Here is a 17,498-nt window from a genome sequence, read left to right on the forward strand (position 1 = left end):
GGCTTCTGAAGTGGACAGAAAATGGTGGGTGGAACTGCAGTGCAAATGAAAGTAAGAGCTGGGAGGCTAGAGAAAGAAAATGTTTCCTGACTGCTTTTGTTCACACTGCTTCAACCCATCTTCAGGAAAAAAAAGATCACTAGTCTAACGATCTTTGGGAAACCCGGTTTGAGAGAAATAAAATGTCCTGAAGATGTTTTGGGGGAAATAGCTGTGCACTCTTCTTCCCCAAAATGCTTTTAAAAACATACTCAAGACATTTTTTTTTCTGTGTGGAAAAGATCTATGAGGATGTCACATGAACTGAGAGAGAACAGTCAGTAATCTGCAAGGTGTAAATAGTGTATTTACCAAAAAGGAAACAAAATAATAAGAGACGGCATAAATAACAACAGAGTTCTGTCATGAGTAAGTGACTACTGCTAGTTAAGAGAATTACAGCCCAATCCAGAGCCTGGGGCAGCCAGGAACAGTGCCACTGCAGTACTGCCCTGCCACCTCCAGAGGGCTTTTTGGCAATGCAGGAGGCAAAAAAACAACAACCTCCCTGCCACTGGAAAGCCCTCCATTGCGCTCAACTGACTTACGCCCCCCAAAGGGTGACACAAGTGAGAGGAACAAGTCTCAGCATATTTGGAGGGAAAGCTGGGGTGGAAGCTGACTAACGTTCACTCCAACTCCAGCCATACCTCTGGAATGCTTCCACTACACCAGTGGGGCCTTCTGTGGCACAAGAATGCTGACATGGTGTTCTGCACTACATTGAGGAGTCTCAGAGCACCATAGTGGCTGAGCACTGGTAGATTTGCCCCTTTGCTGGGGTTAGATCTCTGGGGAGGGTAAATCTGCGGACACAGCCCTACACTGCCTCCAGAATTTGCTTTGGTCCCCCCTGGATTGGGCCATTAGGCTTAAATTACATAGGGAGTTTAAAAAGAGTATTTGTGTACTAGTTTTTTAATTCAAGTTTTAGTGTGAATTCAGGAGGCTAGCAGTCAAAACTCCATTTCTGGGTGAAGGACTATGCTTCAATGTCTTTTCGACATCTTTCCTGTTCTGGTCTAACTCTTTCAGTTATCTTCATATCTTCTCAGACCCAAAGTATACCTGCCCTCAAAAATATGCCTACCCTCAAAATCCTACCCTCAAAATTCCATGTATTTTATTATACAATTTTGAGTCTGATAAGCTAGCAAACAATACTATTGTAACACTAGGAGATGTTTTTCTCTACTACTGCTTCTAAAAAGGAATAATTTGCACAATTTACTAGCAACCTACTGGAACCATTCCCCCAAATGCATTCTTATGTTCATGGGTTATAACAAAGCACAAATTGGTCATGTCTGTACTAGCTTTGAGGTCTATGGACAAACTTCCATAAGTGTTTAGGATTTCAAAGCATACTTATTTCCATTTATGATGATGTAATACAACTGGAATCTAGATTTTCTGGTGTGAAAAGCTGGTGCATTAATCCACTGCTGCCCTTGGTCTCTAATGTACTGTTAAAAGCACAGTGGAACTGCACTAATGCCAGGAGACATAATTGTGTTTATTTGGAAACGATACTGTGATGAGAGAATTATAAACGTTTGGATGAACCAAGTAAAAGCTCGTCTTTGTTGAACAATAAAATAAACTTCCAGCTTCATATCCAGACTTCTCTGGTTATTGTCCAACATAAATACATCTATCAAGCACTCATTGTCCAATGGCTAAAGAGGAATTAAAGCTGAATGTTTCTAATTTTACTTGAAAAAGCTTGCTTTTCTGTCACAGCTTATAGTGGCTATTAAAAAAAAGGACACGATGATAGGACATGAAAATGAATAATTCTACTCCTATACATCTCTGATTTGGTTCATACACAATGCTAATAAGCATGGCATAACAGAGAAAGGCTCAAGCTTGTGTGCTGCCTCCTGACCACGCCAGTTACAATTCCCTAAAAAAACACCCCACAGTTAGCTATTCTGGGTGAAACTGGCAAATTATAGTTTGTGCTTGCCCTCTTTGCCAGATTTGAAAGCCACAATGGTTTCCAATTCTGTCTTGCATCAAAAGCACAAGCCCTAAGGTTTTTTAGGCATTATTATACTATCCACGATGTGCCTCATATTTGGAAGGAAGCAAGCCTCAAGAAGCAACTCGCTCAGAGATGCAATGAGTACCTTGCTCTGAGGATGGGTAATTCTGCTCCATAATAACAGCATCAATAATAAGTAGATGTTCCAAGCACACAAATGAATAGATGAGGCAGAGATGCTCAGCAGAGATGAGGCAGAGATGCTCAGCAATAGCACAAGTGTGGCAAGGGTCAGAATCCTACAGAGAGGCAGCAGGCAGATGCTCTGGTAGCTACAGATCATTAATAAATAATTACTTCATTCCTTGCACCTTCACTAGTATGCTCCAGCAGAATTTGGAAGTCACTGTGGTACAGTCTATGTTGGACACTGTGTTTGACCATACTGTTGCCTTTATTTGGAAGCAATATTTATACTTTTTAATGTTATGCCATTTGTGATATCAGGACAAGGTTCCTGTTATTTCATACATCTTGCTGACAGATCTGGTACTGTCAGATCTGGAGTTTTGCAGAAAACTCCTGGAACCATTATGGTTTGTAGCCTAGCAACATTCATAACAGACCACAAGATTCTTTGAGAGGACAAGCTATGCCTTAGCAATAGAACTTGTTATTTTTAAACATAAATCCTTCTTGCAATTTTGGTTTTGTCAATATGTTTTGTGCTGCTCACCACAAGCCTTCATTCAGTAGTCTATCCCACTGCTTTTTGCAAGGTTGCAGGAATGGACAGCTCATAAGTGATGTGCTGTTAAGTAGATTTGGGCTGAAAACTAGTACATGCTTATGTGACCAGACTGCTTTCTAAGCAAGTGTGATTATGAATAGTGTGTAACTCTTCCATGTTGTATGCTTATTCTTATTTTTTTTTAGAAAGGTAACAGATTTATTTATCCTGAGAAATAAAGACCTTTTCTTAGTTTTGCTTCTTGGTAATGTAAATAACTGCTCAGATTAGAAAGCAACAGCATTTCCTGGATTTTAAGGTGTCAAGATAATTCCCACAGATATTGCTATCTCTTTGCATAGAATGTGCTTTAAGGCTTTCTTCAGTATTAATGTTAATGCAAAAGAGACCCTGACCTTATGCAGAGCAGTATTCGTTGATGTGAAGTTTCAGTGGGATGACATATGCTAGGAAGTGTGCCCACATTTGACTTTTTTAGCTTGATTTTCACAAACTGTACAAAGTATGATGATGTAGGATTTAAAACTGAACAGGGCTTCCCCTACAAGCATTGCAGTTCACTGCTATTTGGTGCTGTCTGTTCAAAAGGGGCAAAAAAAGAAACATAGAGCTGACGTCCTCTGCTGAATACTTCTGTTTCCCTGCTTTAGGGAAAGTTACCATATTTACTGCCACCACCACATACAATTACTGTTTCCCCATGCCACACCACTGGCTACATTGGTATGGCAAATAAACACATGGCAACATCAGCACATAGCTGCTTTACTGTGGAGGTAAAGAGCTACTGTTTTCGTCAACAGTCTGTGTTTCTCATAAAAGCTAAGGTGATCAGGAATAAAAGCTTGCCCAAATGTTTATAAAGTTCAGAAGCACTTCAACACAGAATGTTTCAAAATTGTTTAAAGAAAATGCTGATCTACTGGCAGTTGCTCAGAAACAGATCACAATGAAAAACAATTCTCATAACAATTTCCCAATGGCACCTTGTTTTAAACTTGGCAACCTACAGGTTTCCCACCCTACTAGTGTTGGATGAACATAGATGTCTTAAGTTCTGGTTGTTCCAGAATGACATCACCCATCAATTAAATTATCAAAGTTCAGATGTAAATACTTAAGAGAGATTTGTGCCCAGAAGCATGCTTATTCTAGAGCCAAGACTTGGCTTACCTGTGGATTGGCAGCCATGATAGTATAATTCCCATCATCATCTAGGGTGGAGACTGTGGTGTGGAGAGAACAGGTCCCATCAGGTTCTCTCTGCATTTTGTAGTGTTCACTCCTTTTAGAGATTTGCTTCCCGTCTTTAAACCAATAGATCTGTACTCAAAAACATGAGAGAAACAACAAAGGAAGTGAATACTATAATACATTCTCAATCATATGAATATCTCAAAGGTTGACAATAGTACCAGGACTATGAACTGCTGCCACATCTGCTTAGCTGGTGTATCATCTGTTCATTAAAATGCCTGAGGTTCGACAACTTAATTTCTAGGGATCACAGTAAAATGAAGAAAATCTCTTAGGCATTAAACTCCTTTAGCTCAACACCTTATTGTGAAACTCAGTTACCCATAATTGACCAGAAACCCAAAGGCAGCAAAACTATATAACCACCAGAGCTACTTTTCTTAACATTCTTGGTGGTAGTTTGTTTTTAAGGGGCTCATAGAACTGCACTGACGGAAACCAGCTGGTCAAGACATGCTTCCAACTAGTTGGGCTAACCCAGAATCTAATTACTAAAAACTTTCCCAAAAAAGGTGATATGAATCAGATTTGAGCCAGCAGCCAACATTTCCTGTGCTCTCCTCCTCTCACATGGCCTCCTACAGATAATGCCGCCAAGGATTTGCTTGCATTCTAACTAATATTTATGCATGTAGTTGCTGTTCATAATCATTTGGAAATATCAGTAACTACAACATGAAAGAGAAAAAGGCTGCTTTAATTTTCAAAAGGAAGGGGCAGAAAAAAAGAATTTTTAAAACGTTGCTATCCAATGTGTACAGACTTAGATTTGATTGACTTCTGGACCAGTTCTAGCATCATCAAGCATACTGAGGGAAGAATATAACCAACATACAAAAAGCCACCTTCACAGAAATCAATTGTTGGGCTTACATTGCAGGCCAATAAAATGGATGCACATATATTTAGAATTGAAGAGAAATTATTGGTAAAGAGCATGGAAAGCAGGATTTTCCTCGTTATGATGGTTTAGGCTGATCAATAAATTCCTCTACAGCCCTCATTATTCTAGTCCCCAGAATCCCACTATGAATGACATGGTGCAGGGAAAATTCACTAGAAGAACTTTAATCTTGTAAATTCTGTGATGGTGGGCTTAAAAATTAGAACTGGCGTCAAGGTTGCTGGTGAAAGAAGCTAATCAGGAACAGGAGAAAAGGAATGAATATTGCAGGAAGGATTTTAAAAATGCCCCCAAGGAGGCACTATAATAATCGACAACATGGAAGTTTTTATACATGATTATTTTGCTTCAGTTATAAGATAATAATTAACAACATGAGAGCTTTATGTGTTATGGTTATTTTGGTACACATTTTGTTTATTTGCTGAAGGCTATTTATGTATGTGGCTTAGAATTTACTGGATTTTTAAGTTAACACTTGCATATATAACTTAATTTACTTCAGTTGTGTTCCAGTATCATTACAGCAACAGGGCTGTTTCAGGTTAAGAAACTAGCGGAAAGGGGGAGACTCACTCCCCTTGCAATCCAATATAATCTGGGTCCCTGAGCACCTAATAATTACATTTGAAAAACTGCTGAGAGTTGAGGAAACATTCTTGTCTGGTTTGACCCTGACAACTTTAAAAGGGGATTATACAAATTCATAGAGGACAGGTCCATTAACAGCCATGAGTTCTCCACGTTCAGAGGTGATATACTTCTGGAATGCCAGCTGCTGAGGGAAGCGACATTTGCCTTCTGTGCCCTTTCTGTGGGCTCTCTCATTCATCTAGTCAACCATTGTTGGAAACGTGTTGTGAACTGATCCAGCAGGGTTCTTCTCATGTGCTTAAATTAGATATTAACTCAACTAGATCACCACATCTCCAAACAAAACAGCAGATTATCCAACCTTCACATAGACTGCAGCAGTGCACTCTTCCAAATTTTTCCTCTTTCCTGATGTTTGAACACTATCCATTTATTAGCGAGCTACAAGAGTTGGTCTTTAAATTCCCTTAATTTAGCTATACTCACGGGTTTGCATTGAAGATTACTTGTATTAGGAAAACTCTTCCATGTAGGATACTCAGGTACTGACAAGGTCGAATGATTTAATTACACTCAGGCATCAGTTATACTTGCTTCCTTGTATACTGACTCGCAAAACTTCTCCACCGCCAAAAAAGGACTTATTAATGTGTTTCCATATGCTGACCTAACGTTTATTTAAACCACTAAAGATATGTTATCATTTATAAACCTATAGGTTTAGTAATGACATAGCTGCAAAAATAAGTTTGAGCTTGTATGTTTCATAATGTTACTTGACATCTGTTGGTCTTTTAAGAGCCAGTAATTATTTTATAACACACTTCTTTCATTACGGAATTAGAAGGCTTGCCAGGAATTAAATCAGCAGGGATACATGCTCACATTAAATTGTCTAACCCTGATGTCCTAGATTAACATGATTAGAATGTTGTAAACGTTACTTCCATATATGGCTTTTACTTATAACTTGATTGTGTAATAATTAAATGCATCGTGTCAATTTCCTCCCCCAATTTCAAAACAATTCACTATATATATATAGTCAAAGGACCTGTTTTAGCCTCTGGAGATTATATTATCCCATGATGCCACGTCTACTTTGATTTCAATGTTTTAAAAAAATGAGACCTATCAAATTGTGATCAATTATACTTAATTTAGTGGAGTGGAAATGAATGATGGCGTTTCAGCTGATCCACCTTAGGGACCCTCGTTGGTGGAAAGGTGGCATAAAAGTATCCAATGCAAACAATTCTCAAGGCTGCTGTGTAGAACTGACACCAAATGAATTATGGCAGGGCCCTGACTAAGATATTAGAGGACCATGACACTCATTCACAAACCAAGCAAATTTTCACATAAGGAGTGTAAATGAGAGGAGCTACAGCTGCCCTGCTCTTTAGCTTATCACATTGTGCGACTTAAGGCATTTTTCTTCTCAGACATCAGAACTACTCAAAATATTATTGTTAACAATATTTCAGTCAAAACTCTCAATTTCTATAAATCTTTCCTACCTTAAAACAAAAGTTGCTTTTTTTTCCTGATGGGGTAAATCTGCAAGGATTATACATGTACACATGTATATACTGAACCTCCTTCATTATCCATGAATAGGGGAAACACATATAGATGCCCCTGCCAAATCTAGTCTGATGTCTTATGTGTAACTCCAGAGAGGCTTCCATTCACTCACCTTTGGCTTTGGATTTCCAGAAACCCTGCAAGTAAATGTGACTGGCATTCCTTCAAATATTTTGTAATGTTTCAGCTTGATGTCAAAATATGGTGCGATGCTGTTATCCAGGGGCCCTTCTCCATGCTCCACCTCATCATCTGACTCTTCTACAGGAGTCCTCTCCAGCCGAAATTCGATCTCACTGATCAACCTCTGCTCAAAGCTGGAGACTTTATATTCCTACCAAAGACAGAAAGTTCAAAGTAAAGTCCCATCTTTATTTGATAAATAATTTTCCATGCTCCTAATTAACTCCATTCTGCAGATTCCCTTCCCCCACAATCCATTAGGACTACACACAAAGAAGGCAATTGTATTGTATAAAGCAAAGTGTAACACTCTCAATCCTAAATAGGTTCCATATGAAACAATGGTGGTTTCGGCACAGCACAAATATAGCGTATTTAGGACATTATAAAAGCATTTTGGGGAAGAATTTCGCACAGCTCTCTTCCCCAAAATGAGTTCAGCCTGTTATATTCCTCTCAACCTGGGTTTTTCAAAAATCGGTAAACTAGAGATCTTTCCCCACTAGCCTTGGTTGAAGATGTGTCCTGACTGCTGCAAACACAAGCAGGCAGGAAATGCTTTATTTCTCCCATCCAAGCCCACCATTTTGGTGTGCTGTAGCAAATTCTCCTTGAAGGTTCTCTACAGAGAGTTCCTCTGCTTGAAGCTCATCCATTTGCTATTTCACTGTAAAAAGTAGATGAGTAAATTTTGTCTTGCCTAGCAATCCTGTGGATGTATTGTTTTTCCTTTTTTGTTTTGAGGGGGATGTCTGCAAAGCTACAGCAACACAAACATGAGCCTACTGCAGCTTCTCTAATTGTGTCACCATAGCTTCACAGACATTCAAAACAAAAAGAAAAAGAAAAATGACATGTGCATGGCACCATTGGGCAAAACAAACTTTATTAATTTACTTTTTACAGTGAAATAGCAAACAGATATGCTGCGAGCAGAGGAAACCTCCGTGAGGAATCTGCTTCAGCACACAATATGGAGGGCGCCACTGTGAAACTGACAGGAGCTCTCTGCAGCAGGCAGGAAAAACAATCCAATTTGGCTGGCAACACTTGTGTTGTCCCAAGCTGGGGGAACACAAAATGCCCGAACAGATCTTTCTATAATGTCCTAAATACATTCTATTTATACTGTGTGGAATCCAACAATGCACACACACAATAAGATGCTTGGGTTGCATTTCAAACCATCCTAAAATTTCTGTCACACATTAATAATCCTTTCCCCTCCAATTCCATATTTCAGTTAGGTTTCCGTGAGAAAGCAAATAATAACAGTTGGAAACAAACATCCAGCAACCATGTGGCATCTGGCAAATATATTGTGGTTCTACTGAATGGAGAGGTGGTCATTGGAAGATTCCAGCCTTGCGACGAGCTCAGTGTCACAATCTTCCTGCAGTGAAGAAGCAAAGGATATAGATAATGCTGGATTTAAAAGGCTGTGGAGGCTATGGACAACCATCTTTCCACATGGGTAGAAGTGCCACGCAGTTACTTGTTAGACATCTGGGGTTCAGCTACTGCTTTATTGTACACTGTAGTTTCCAAACACACACACAAAGAGTCACCTCTAGGAAAGAAACAGCACATCTAATCAAGGGAAATTACTTCACAAAACACAAAAATATTATGTCTTAAAGAATAATACCCTGTAACAAAGGAAACCAATGGTTAATGTTTGGGGACAGAACTGTAAAAGCCAAGAAAAGAAACAGAAAGACATCAGTGGACAGCAAATGCAGAAAGGAGAAATATTTAACCTTTTGAACATCCACGGGAGTCAGTACAGAAGCATCAAGAGAGCCAATTTCCTGTAAAGGCAGAAGAGAAGAGGGATACTGGAAATAAGATAAATACACAGCAGTCTCAGAGAGGTCTTTTGTTAAAATCAACTACATATGATAATACATGCCAGTGACTGACTTGATGGTCTGAATCACCAACCCTGGCATTTCAATGAAAAAGGAGAAATGACTGGTGACTCTTTAAAGTCTATTTTTCACTTTGCCGCTGGATTTGGGTAGTATCCAAAAATCCAGTTTCCGTATGGAAAAAAACAAAAGGGACCTCAAGATGATGGGCTGTGTTTTATCGTCAAACACTGAAAGATCAGAGAGAGAGAATGAACAAGAACTGGAGCAGATGTTAAAAGTGTCTTCCACCATATGTCTGAGGGAAAAGTGAATTGAAAGCACTACACTCTATTGCACAAATGTTCTTAAAATATTAGACCTGACTTTGGCTAAAGGACACTGACTTTATGGGAATTCATTTTTCTATAGAGTGCTTTTCCCACATCACATGCAGACACAACATTTTTTCAGATCTAAGAGAAATTCATATATCCATCTATATGATTAACCATAATCATCCCAATCCAACTATTGCTATCTGCCAACAGAAACATATACTTCATCTAGCTGGTCCACAAAACCACTTATTTCTGCTTCAAGTTAACCTGCTATTAGTTGGTTTGACTGATAATATACATCCAGGTTTCCTCTTTTATGGATTTCCACACATTTTCTATGCGATACTTTGGATTTTCTAAAATGTATTATTACTTTATGCTTTAAAAGACAACCCCATCATTTAAGCACAATATAAGGAAAAATGGCACAATCAATTTCTTTTTAAAATGTGCATGCTGTCTTTCAAGACATGGTTGAGGGAACTCATGACATCTCTTTCTGTGCATGGACCAAGTTTCCCTTGAGGTATATTATTGTCCTTTCTGCTCCCAGCCCTTTACATCCCACTCTAGTAGTAGCTCCATGCAGTTGGCCATGACTGCCAATGAGAAAGCAGCTCGGCTCCTCCCCAGTGCCCTAATATAAAAGCTACTCATACCAGAACAAAGGCTCAGATAGTCGTTCCTTTCACAAGTTACAGCGAATGCAGCATTCAGTCTGTGTGCAATGTACAGTGGATTTTTCTTAAGCAATTTTCATGTTATATTCAATGCATGTACAGCTGAACATGTGACTTAAACATTTATCCAGGTACTTGTTCCTGGTTTTATATGTAAAGTGAACACACATTGGCTCTTTCTTACAAACAAGTGTGCGCACATACATGTTCACTGTAACATGATAATAGGGCTCCTGGCAAACAACAGTAACTACCCACTCTAACTTTGGCAGTGTTCTACTACTTAATGAACCATCTGCTTGAAACCTGAACTAAACTAAACTAAATTTTCTCAAAGGCTAGAAATCCTGTCTTATCAGTGTTGTATTACATATTCCTTCCCCCTTTAAAGGGGGCAGGGAACAATGTGACCACCCCATTCATAGAGGCAATTCTAGTCTTCTGTGAATCACACCCTATCAATTATATATGGGCTGGCTATTTTGTCAGCGTGTCCTGTGTGCCTTGGCTGTATTTCAATCTCAATACAGCTGAGGTACAGCACATACTGACATTGAGTGCCTACTTCGGCCCTCAAACTTGTCTATTTTTCCTTGAAACAAGGTCTGCAGTCTGAGGTCTGGTACAGCCAACAGCAGTCAGACAGTCAAAGCTTAAGAAAATCCTGAGGGAGGGAGAAAAGGAAGTAGCCCTCCCTTAGCAGCAGTTCACAATTCAAGCCAAAAAACCAGTCAAGCATGACTCTCTTTTCAACAAAAAGGCAGTATCTTCATCAGTCCTCCAAAACAAATGAAGCAAAAGATGCAGAGAGAACCAACAAGGGAAAAAGAGGAAATGGCTATTTTGCTTTGCAAGAGGAAAGCTGCATAGCAACACCTGGAGTGATACATCATCTTCTGGCTCCTGGATACTGAAGACGGTTGCAGCACTATCCGCCCCTAGCAGTCGACGAGCCATCTTCTCTTCATAGGTTAGCTTCTAAACCAAAAGAAGAAAAAAAGAGTTCCAATATCTCAAGCTAATAACAACGAGAAAAACAAGCTGAACAATTGCAGCACATGTTGACACACATCAGTTTAACAATTTTGCTTCTAGAATAGGTTCCCCCAGATCTCTATAACTAGAGGTACCCCTTATATAAATTAAAATTAGAGGCAACCTTCATTCTTCGGTCACAGCTATAATCTTTTAGTGAATGCAAAAGAACAAAAAATCACCTGTCTTCGGAGGAACCCATCCTTTGTATTTCTGTCTGAGACACTCATTCAGCCAACCTCCTCAAATCATAATGCAGATTATTCACTCAAATATGCAAAGTGCAGGTTCCTGTGAAGGTGGTTAATTTGGCTATCACTCTACACTGGGTCTGATGTAATGATTAAATCACATCTGATATCAAAAGAAAAATGGATGTCTATTAAATTCTTGTTACAATACCTAATTTTGGTAATTAAGTTGCTTTGTTTTAATATTACAATAGGATGTATCAAAGAAAAATGGCTTTTTTTGCTGATCCACTTATTATGCAAAAATAAAAGAGATACCAAAGCAAAAGATAAAAAAAGAAAATGAAAGAAGAAAAACAAAGATAATGGGAGGCTGTTTTCAAGAGCTCAGTAACTCACTCACACTACTGATGCTGGATTTTTTTTTCAGAGCTAGTGGGTCTAAAATCCAGATCCTTCAAGGCCACCTGTCAAATTTTAGGCCCCCAATATCTGGAGAGGCGAGAACTAAGAAAAACTTGCTCTACAGCTGGCAAAAATAGCCCCCATCAGCAATGTGTAGTTTGGGAACACTCACAGGTTCAACAAGAGTGAAACACCATCCCACTGGAAGTCAAAGAAAGGCCGTTACTGCACCGCACAATTATACTGGGTGACCATCGGTATCTGACAATCTGGGCCTATTTTATCCCAGTTTTTCCCTTCACACGGTTGCCTGTTTCTGTGAAGGAATCGAGTGAAGACCAGGAGGAAATACTCCAGTTTGTTTTGCATGAGCCGGGTCTTTTACACCGCTAGCGTATCTGTGCATGCGCAAACATCCCTGGTGTCCCACATTCTGATTAGCTGTTGCTTTTTGGCGGCAGCTTGAATGAACATCTCTGCCCTACCTTTTGAATTGCTGGTGCCCACATTTAACCTGCTTTACACATTACATTTCCACTCACGTTCTCATATTTTTGTGGAAAAATGAGAGACTCCCATCCCCCCCTTGTGATATGCCCACTAACATTCGGGAAAAATTGCACATCTCTCTAGCTATGCGCTCCAAACATCCAGTACATGTACAGAAAAGAAAACGGGGACATTTTAGGACTGCACTCATGATTAACCCAGGTAAAATGCACCCGGTCGATACCATGAGCAGAAAATGTGCTTCGGGGAACATTTCAGGAAGGGGGGCCTGCAATGGTTGGCAGCTGAGCAGAGTTGAAAACTGACATGACGTCAGGTGTGGAGATCAGGGGGGTGGGTGGCAGGGCAGGGAGATCAGGTGGCTGGGTGGGAAAAAGAAATTGGCTCTGCTCTGGTGGTGCTTGCATGGTAGCATGCTCACCACAGGATTTTTGAAAAGAATCACCAGATTGGTGATTTTTGAAAATCCCAGGATGAGGAAAATATCATGGGACAAACCCGCTTTAGGACCAGGAACTCTGCAAACTTCTTGGCCAGACTGGGATATTTCCCTTGCTCAACCCGGGATATTTGGACTGTGCAGAAACAACCAAAAATAGCTTTTTATTGTCACAGAGTAGTTGGGAGTTTTTTTAAAAAAAACAAACATTGCAAGACAAAATGTTTTTACTTATATATATATAGACAGACATAAAGCGGGGGTGGGGGGGTGGGGCAGGAAAAAGGCTGCACTCTCATCTTTATCTTAATCAGGCAATAGCACAAAGTTTTGCGAGCACAAAGCAAACTGCAGAAAATTGCAAATCTTCATCTTTCAGACCTGAATTCATGAAACTGATTTATAGTGAATCAGACCATTGGTCCATCAGACTATTGTCTCCTTAGACGGGCAGTGGTTCTCCACAGTCTCAGGTAGAAGTCTTTCACATCTCCTACTACTTGCTCCTTTTAACTGGAGATGCTGGGGACTAAACCTGGGACCTTCTACATGTATAGCAGATCCTCTACCACTCACGTAAGCCGCCATGACCTCTGTCCTTTCCAATTTGCCTTTGTGGGGTCAATTCACAGCGCGTCTCTACACACTCTGGCAAATGCTGCACTGAATCTTCCTGTCCCTTACTGGTTGACCATTGTTCAACAGGTCTTCCTTGAAGCGAAGCTTTCTTTCCAAGTCCTGGATAACTGCATCTTTTGTGCCCTGAATTTCTTCATCAGATGCAATCCTTGCAGTTCTGCCTGTTTTCTTTGGAAATCCCCTGCAAAAAATGCACAAATAGTTTACAGACTTAATTACCAGTAGTTCTATTTATAAAGACTGTGACTGGTGAATTCCTTTTTGCAATGAAGTTATTAACGTATAACATTATTATTCAGCAAGTTATGTAAAATTACCAAGTGGTATGACACTTAACTTGTGGAATTCACATCCATTGGAACAAAAATGGTTTTTAGCTTAAATGTTTTTTAAAAGGGCTAGATAAGTCACACAGGGCAATCTCCTTACTAAAACAAGGTTGTAAAATATTTGCTGTGTTGGTACAAATAAAACAATGGTCATTTCCGCACAGACACTTTAAAATGTTTTGGGGCATGACATCGCCGCCAAGGAGCATGCCTGGCCTTCCCCAAAAAAACGTTGCTACCGAGCCGCAAGCAATGTTTTAAATGCCGCCACGGGTCGCCCTGTTTTCTAGACATTCTCTCGCCCCGCAATGCGTTCCCGGCTTCATAGGTACGCTGTCCCTTAAGATGTCATTTTGTGAGTTCACTCCTTGCCTGCAAAAACCTCTTGCCCTGTTTTTGGAGCATTTCAGACATTTTTGAGATATCTGGAGGCTTAATCTTCACAGCTTCGACTACAGAAGACAGGGAACTGCAGCATGAAGCTGCGAAGAATGAAGCACTGATTTATCCACACACTGGGAAAAAAACCAGGGAAGCAGCCAGGAGACATTTCAAGGGGGTGACTGCAAACAAAAGGGGGGAGGGCATTGAAAATATTTTACAAACGCTTTAGGACCGTGGTGGCGAACCTTTGGCACTCCAGATGTTATGGACTACAATTCCCATCAGCCCCTGCCAGCATGGCCAATTAGCCATGCTGGCAGGGGCTGATGGGAGTTGTAGTCCATAACATCTGGAGTGCCAAAGGTTCGCCACCTCTGCTTTAGGAGATCTGTGCAGAAAGGACCACATATACCCTGATCAAATATGCTTCATTTTTGAAAGACATATGTGAAAGTGACCTATTCTAAATCAGATCATTGGTCCATCACTGTTAGATTGGCAGAAGCTCTCCAGAGCCGCAGGCAGAGGTCTTTCACTTCACCTATTGCATGATTATTTTTTAACTAGAGATGCTAGGGATTGAACCTGGAACTAGGCTTGGAGATTCAGATGCACCAAATCCTGGATTCGGCCTGAATTTGGGTGCATTGGGGCATATTCGGGCCAAAATCAGCCAAATATGTCCTGCCCAGAATTCGAATGCAAGGCATTTGGGCTTTTTTGGGAGTATTTTTGGTGTTTTTTCATGTTTCATCCAGCAGGGGGCACATTTTTAAAGCTATATAACTAGAATATCTGTGGTAATTTTCATCCAGCATCAAACTGTCTTAATTATGTCACCCAAGCTTCAGTGTAAAGTTTGGTTCTGGGGATCCAAAGTTATGGGATCATAATGGGGCAGGCCTGTCCCCCATTGCCTCCAATGGGAGCAAACAGGAGTCTCAATGCCTAAACTAAACTTCACTCAACCTCAGGTGGTATCATCAGGATAGTCTCTAGATGAGATCCCTTGGAATTTTGAAGTGCTAGTTTCTTCAGCTTGAAAATGGATTCTGCTAGACACCCTGTAAGAAATTTGCTCCAGATTCCTCTTGCCTTTTGCAGGTGTTGCCTCATTCCATTGTGTTCCAATACTGGAATTTCTTCTGGGAGTGTGTAAGAGAGGGTGCACATTTTTTTAAGACAGAGGCACTGGGACTCTCCCTTTAAGGTAGCTCCAGGAGGCCCTCCGGTGGCAGAGGGCTTGGGTGAACTTTGCTTCTGGGGGTTCTAATCTGTGGGGCCCCCAAGGCCGATTCTGCTCCCAGCCCCAAGGCTAGAAACCCAAGGGTTGGTCATGAGCTCCTTCCCAAACCTCTCAAATCCCACCACCCCTTTCCATAGAAAACACAAAGTTCACCAAGACTCGATGCCACCAGGAGGCCCTCCTGGAGCCACCTTGAAAGTCCGAACCTCTATCTTTCAAAATGTGTGCCTGCACAATAGAAATTCCTTTGGTGGGTACACCAGCCACTGCAAAAGCACACAGAATCTCGCCAGGCTCTTCAGGCAAGTCTCTAAAAGCGCAGGTGGGGAAAATTGATTAACTTTTCACACCATAGAGTTCAATGGGGCATGCTGTTATGTCCAGCTGGCTCTGTGCTGGAGATTTGGGAGGGTCTCTGGGGGGGTTGTTCTGGGTATGGGCGTCTAATTTCCTGCAGGGCTGCTGGTGCGAGTCTCCTGAAAAGAACCAGCCAACTTTGTCAAAGTTTGCTTGGGATGGGCAAATGTTTGGGATGGGCAAACCCAGTTGAAGGTGAAGCTGATGCCCACAGAAGGAGTCATCCAAACTTTCCTTTATGACAATTGCAACCCATAATACGTTTGCTGTGCAGAAAGGACCTTTGAACTATGTAGAAAAGTGGAATATGCATGTTTAAAATATACAATAACAGGTTATTCACAATGTGAAAATGCAATTGCAATGCTCATTTTAAATTATATCAGCCTGAGCTGGCCCTAAGAGGATGTTTTTGTATGTGCCAAAAAGACTGGCTGGCTGAATTTCCCGTAGTCTTGAATTCCATTAGTGGCCACCGCATCACAATCTGATTCAGCACACTGTTCTTACAATTTAGAATGAAGTTAAGCTATGCTCCCCAACAATAACAACAGGGAAAATGTTTTCAGAAAAGATGCCACATATGGGGACAATAATAAAAACAATGTTTCAGATGCAGGGTGCAATGCTTGCCGTCTCAACGGATGTTAACAAAAAATGCTTGGGATTGCAAAGCAGCAGTGTTTTATGCCCAGTAGGTAGAATCTAAAACCTGTTCATTACACTAAAGCCAATTTTGAAAATATCAAATTACTCCAGAAACTGTATGCATAGCCCTCAAACCAGGTTAGTAAGCTAAAAGCAGCAAGATGCTGCTTCAAGCTCTGCTGAGAAATCCTGAATAAATTAATCTCTCTCCAGAACATGACATACATAGCACAGCTTTGTTTAGCTGAGATTTACAGGATATTGCTTGTCATTCAAAGTGTCTTTTTCATACAGCTATCACCTGGAACTATAAACAGATAAAAGGATATGGAAAACAAACTCTTCCAGGTGCAACTATTTATCATGAATGAAGAAGTCAGTCTTTTTTTGCTACTGCACCAAAATAGTTTCTCTTGCCTTTTAATCAATACTAATTCAGGAGCAGCCGTCAGCACATTTGGGTTATGACTCAGTGGCTGCTGTACGATGTTTTACTTTCACCCTTCAAAATTTTGGATGAATTTGGCTTACGAACTGCTCAGAAAACATGAAATAGTGTTGATACAGTTGCCAACTCTGGTAAAATTGCAAAAATTCTGGAGATTTGGAGATGGTGTCTGGGAACACTGGCGTAATGCCCATTGGGCAAGGTGGGCAGCTGCCCAGGGCATCACCTTGTGGGGGGGGGCATCAAAATGCTGGGTTCAAGCCTTTAAAAAAAATTTCTTAGTGGTCTTCCATTTCATTGGCCGGTAAGGGGCTTAGAGTTTCTGAAGCGAAGGCAATTCAAAGAATGTGGGATGTGGGTATTCCCTTTGAGGGTCCAGCGGTAACTTTGGACCCCTTCTAAACCAAATCCGTAATTCAAACTTTGGGAGTACCATAAGGACAGTTTCCAGATGATACCCTGAAATTTTGGTGCCGATACATCCAAAATGCGCCCCCTGCAGGAACATCCCAGAAATTTGCCCAAGAATCTTTTTTCTTGCATTGAGTTTTCTGTAATACTGTCCATGGGCCAAGCAGGCTGAAGTGGGAGCATTCTTGGGGCCAAGGTACAGTCTCAAAACTTCTGGGGAGAGCCCCATCAGGACGTACTGCCATGATAATACCCCTCAGGTTAGGAAGCCAGTTTGGTT

The 17,498-nt window shown here is 40.7% G+C and overlaps 1 protein-coding gene across 4 annotated transcripts in view; it reads right to left on the minus strand.

Moving 5' to 3' along the window:
* Window positions 1-17,498, minus strand: part of PALLD (palladin, cytoskeletal associated protein) — a 270,815-nt gene that overhangs the window by 20,901 nt on the left and 232,416 nt on the right. For 3 of the 4 annotated variants that reach the window (XM_048509987.1, XM_048509989.1, XM_048509990.1), the window contains 5 exons: window positions 13,441-13,576; window positions 11,053-11,154; window positions 9,066-9,116; window positions 7,235-7,456; window positions 3,954-4,103 (listed from right to left, as the gene is read on the minus strand). In XM_048509987.1, the coding sequence (XP_048365944.1) occupies window positions 3,954-4,103; window positions 7,235-7,456; window positions 9,066-9,116; window positions 11,053-11,154; window positions 13,441-13,576 (661 nt within the window). The remainder of the gene's footprint in view (window positions 1-3,953; window positions 4,104-7,234; window positions 7,457-9,065; window positions 9,117-11,052; window positions 11,155-13,440; window positions 13,577-17,498) is intronic. The other variant, XM_048509988.1, reaches the window with a different exon arrangement.

This window comes from Sphaerodactylus townsendi, linkage group LG10 (assembly GCF_021028975.2).
Source record: "Sphaerodactylus townsendi isolate TG3544 linkage group LG10, MPM_Stown_v2.3, whole genome shotgun sequence".
NCBI classification, from domain to species: Eukaryota; Metazoa; Chordata; class Lepidosauria; order Squamata; family Sphaerodactylidae; genus Sphaerodactylus; species Sphaerodactylus townsendi.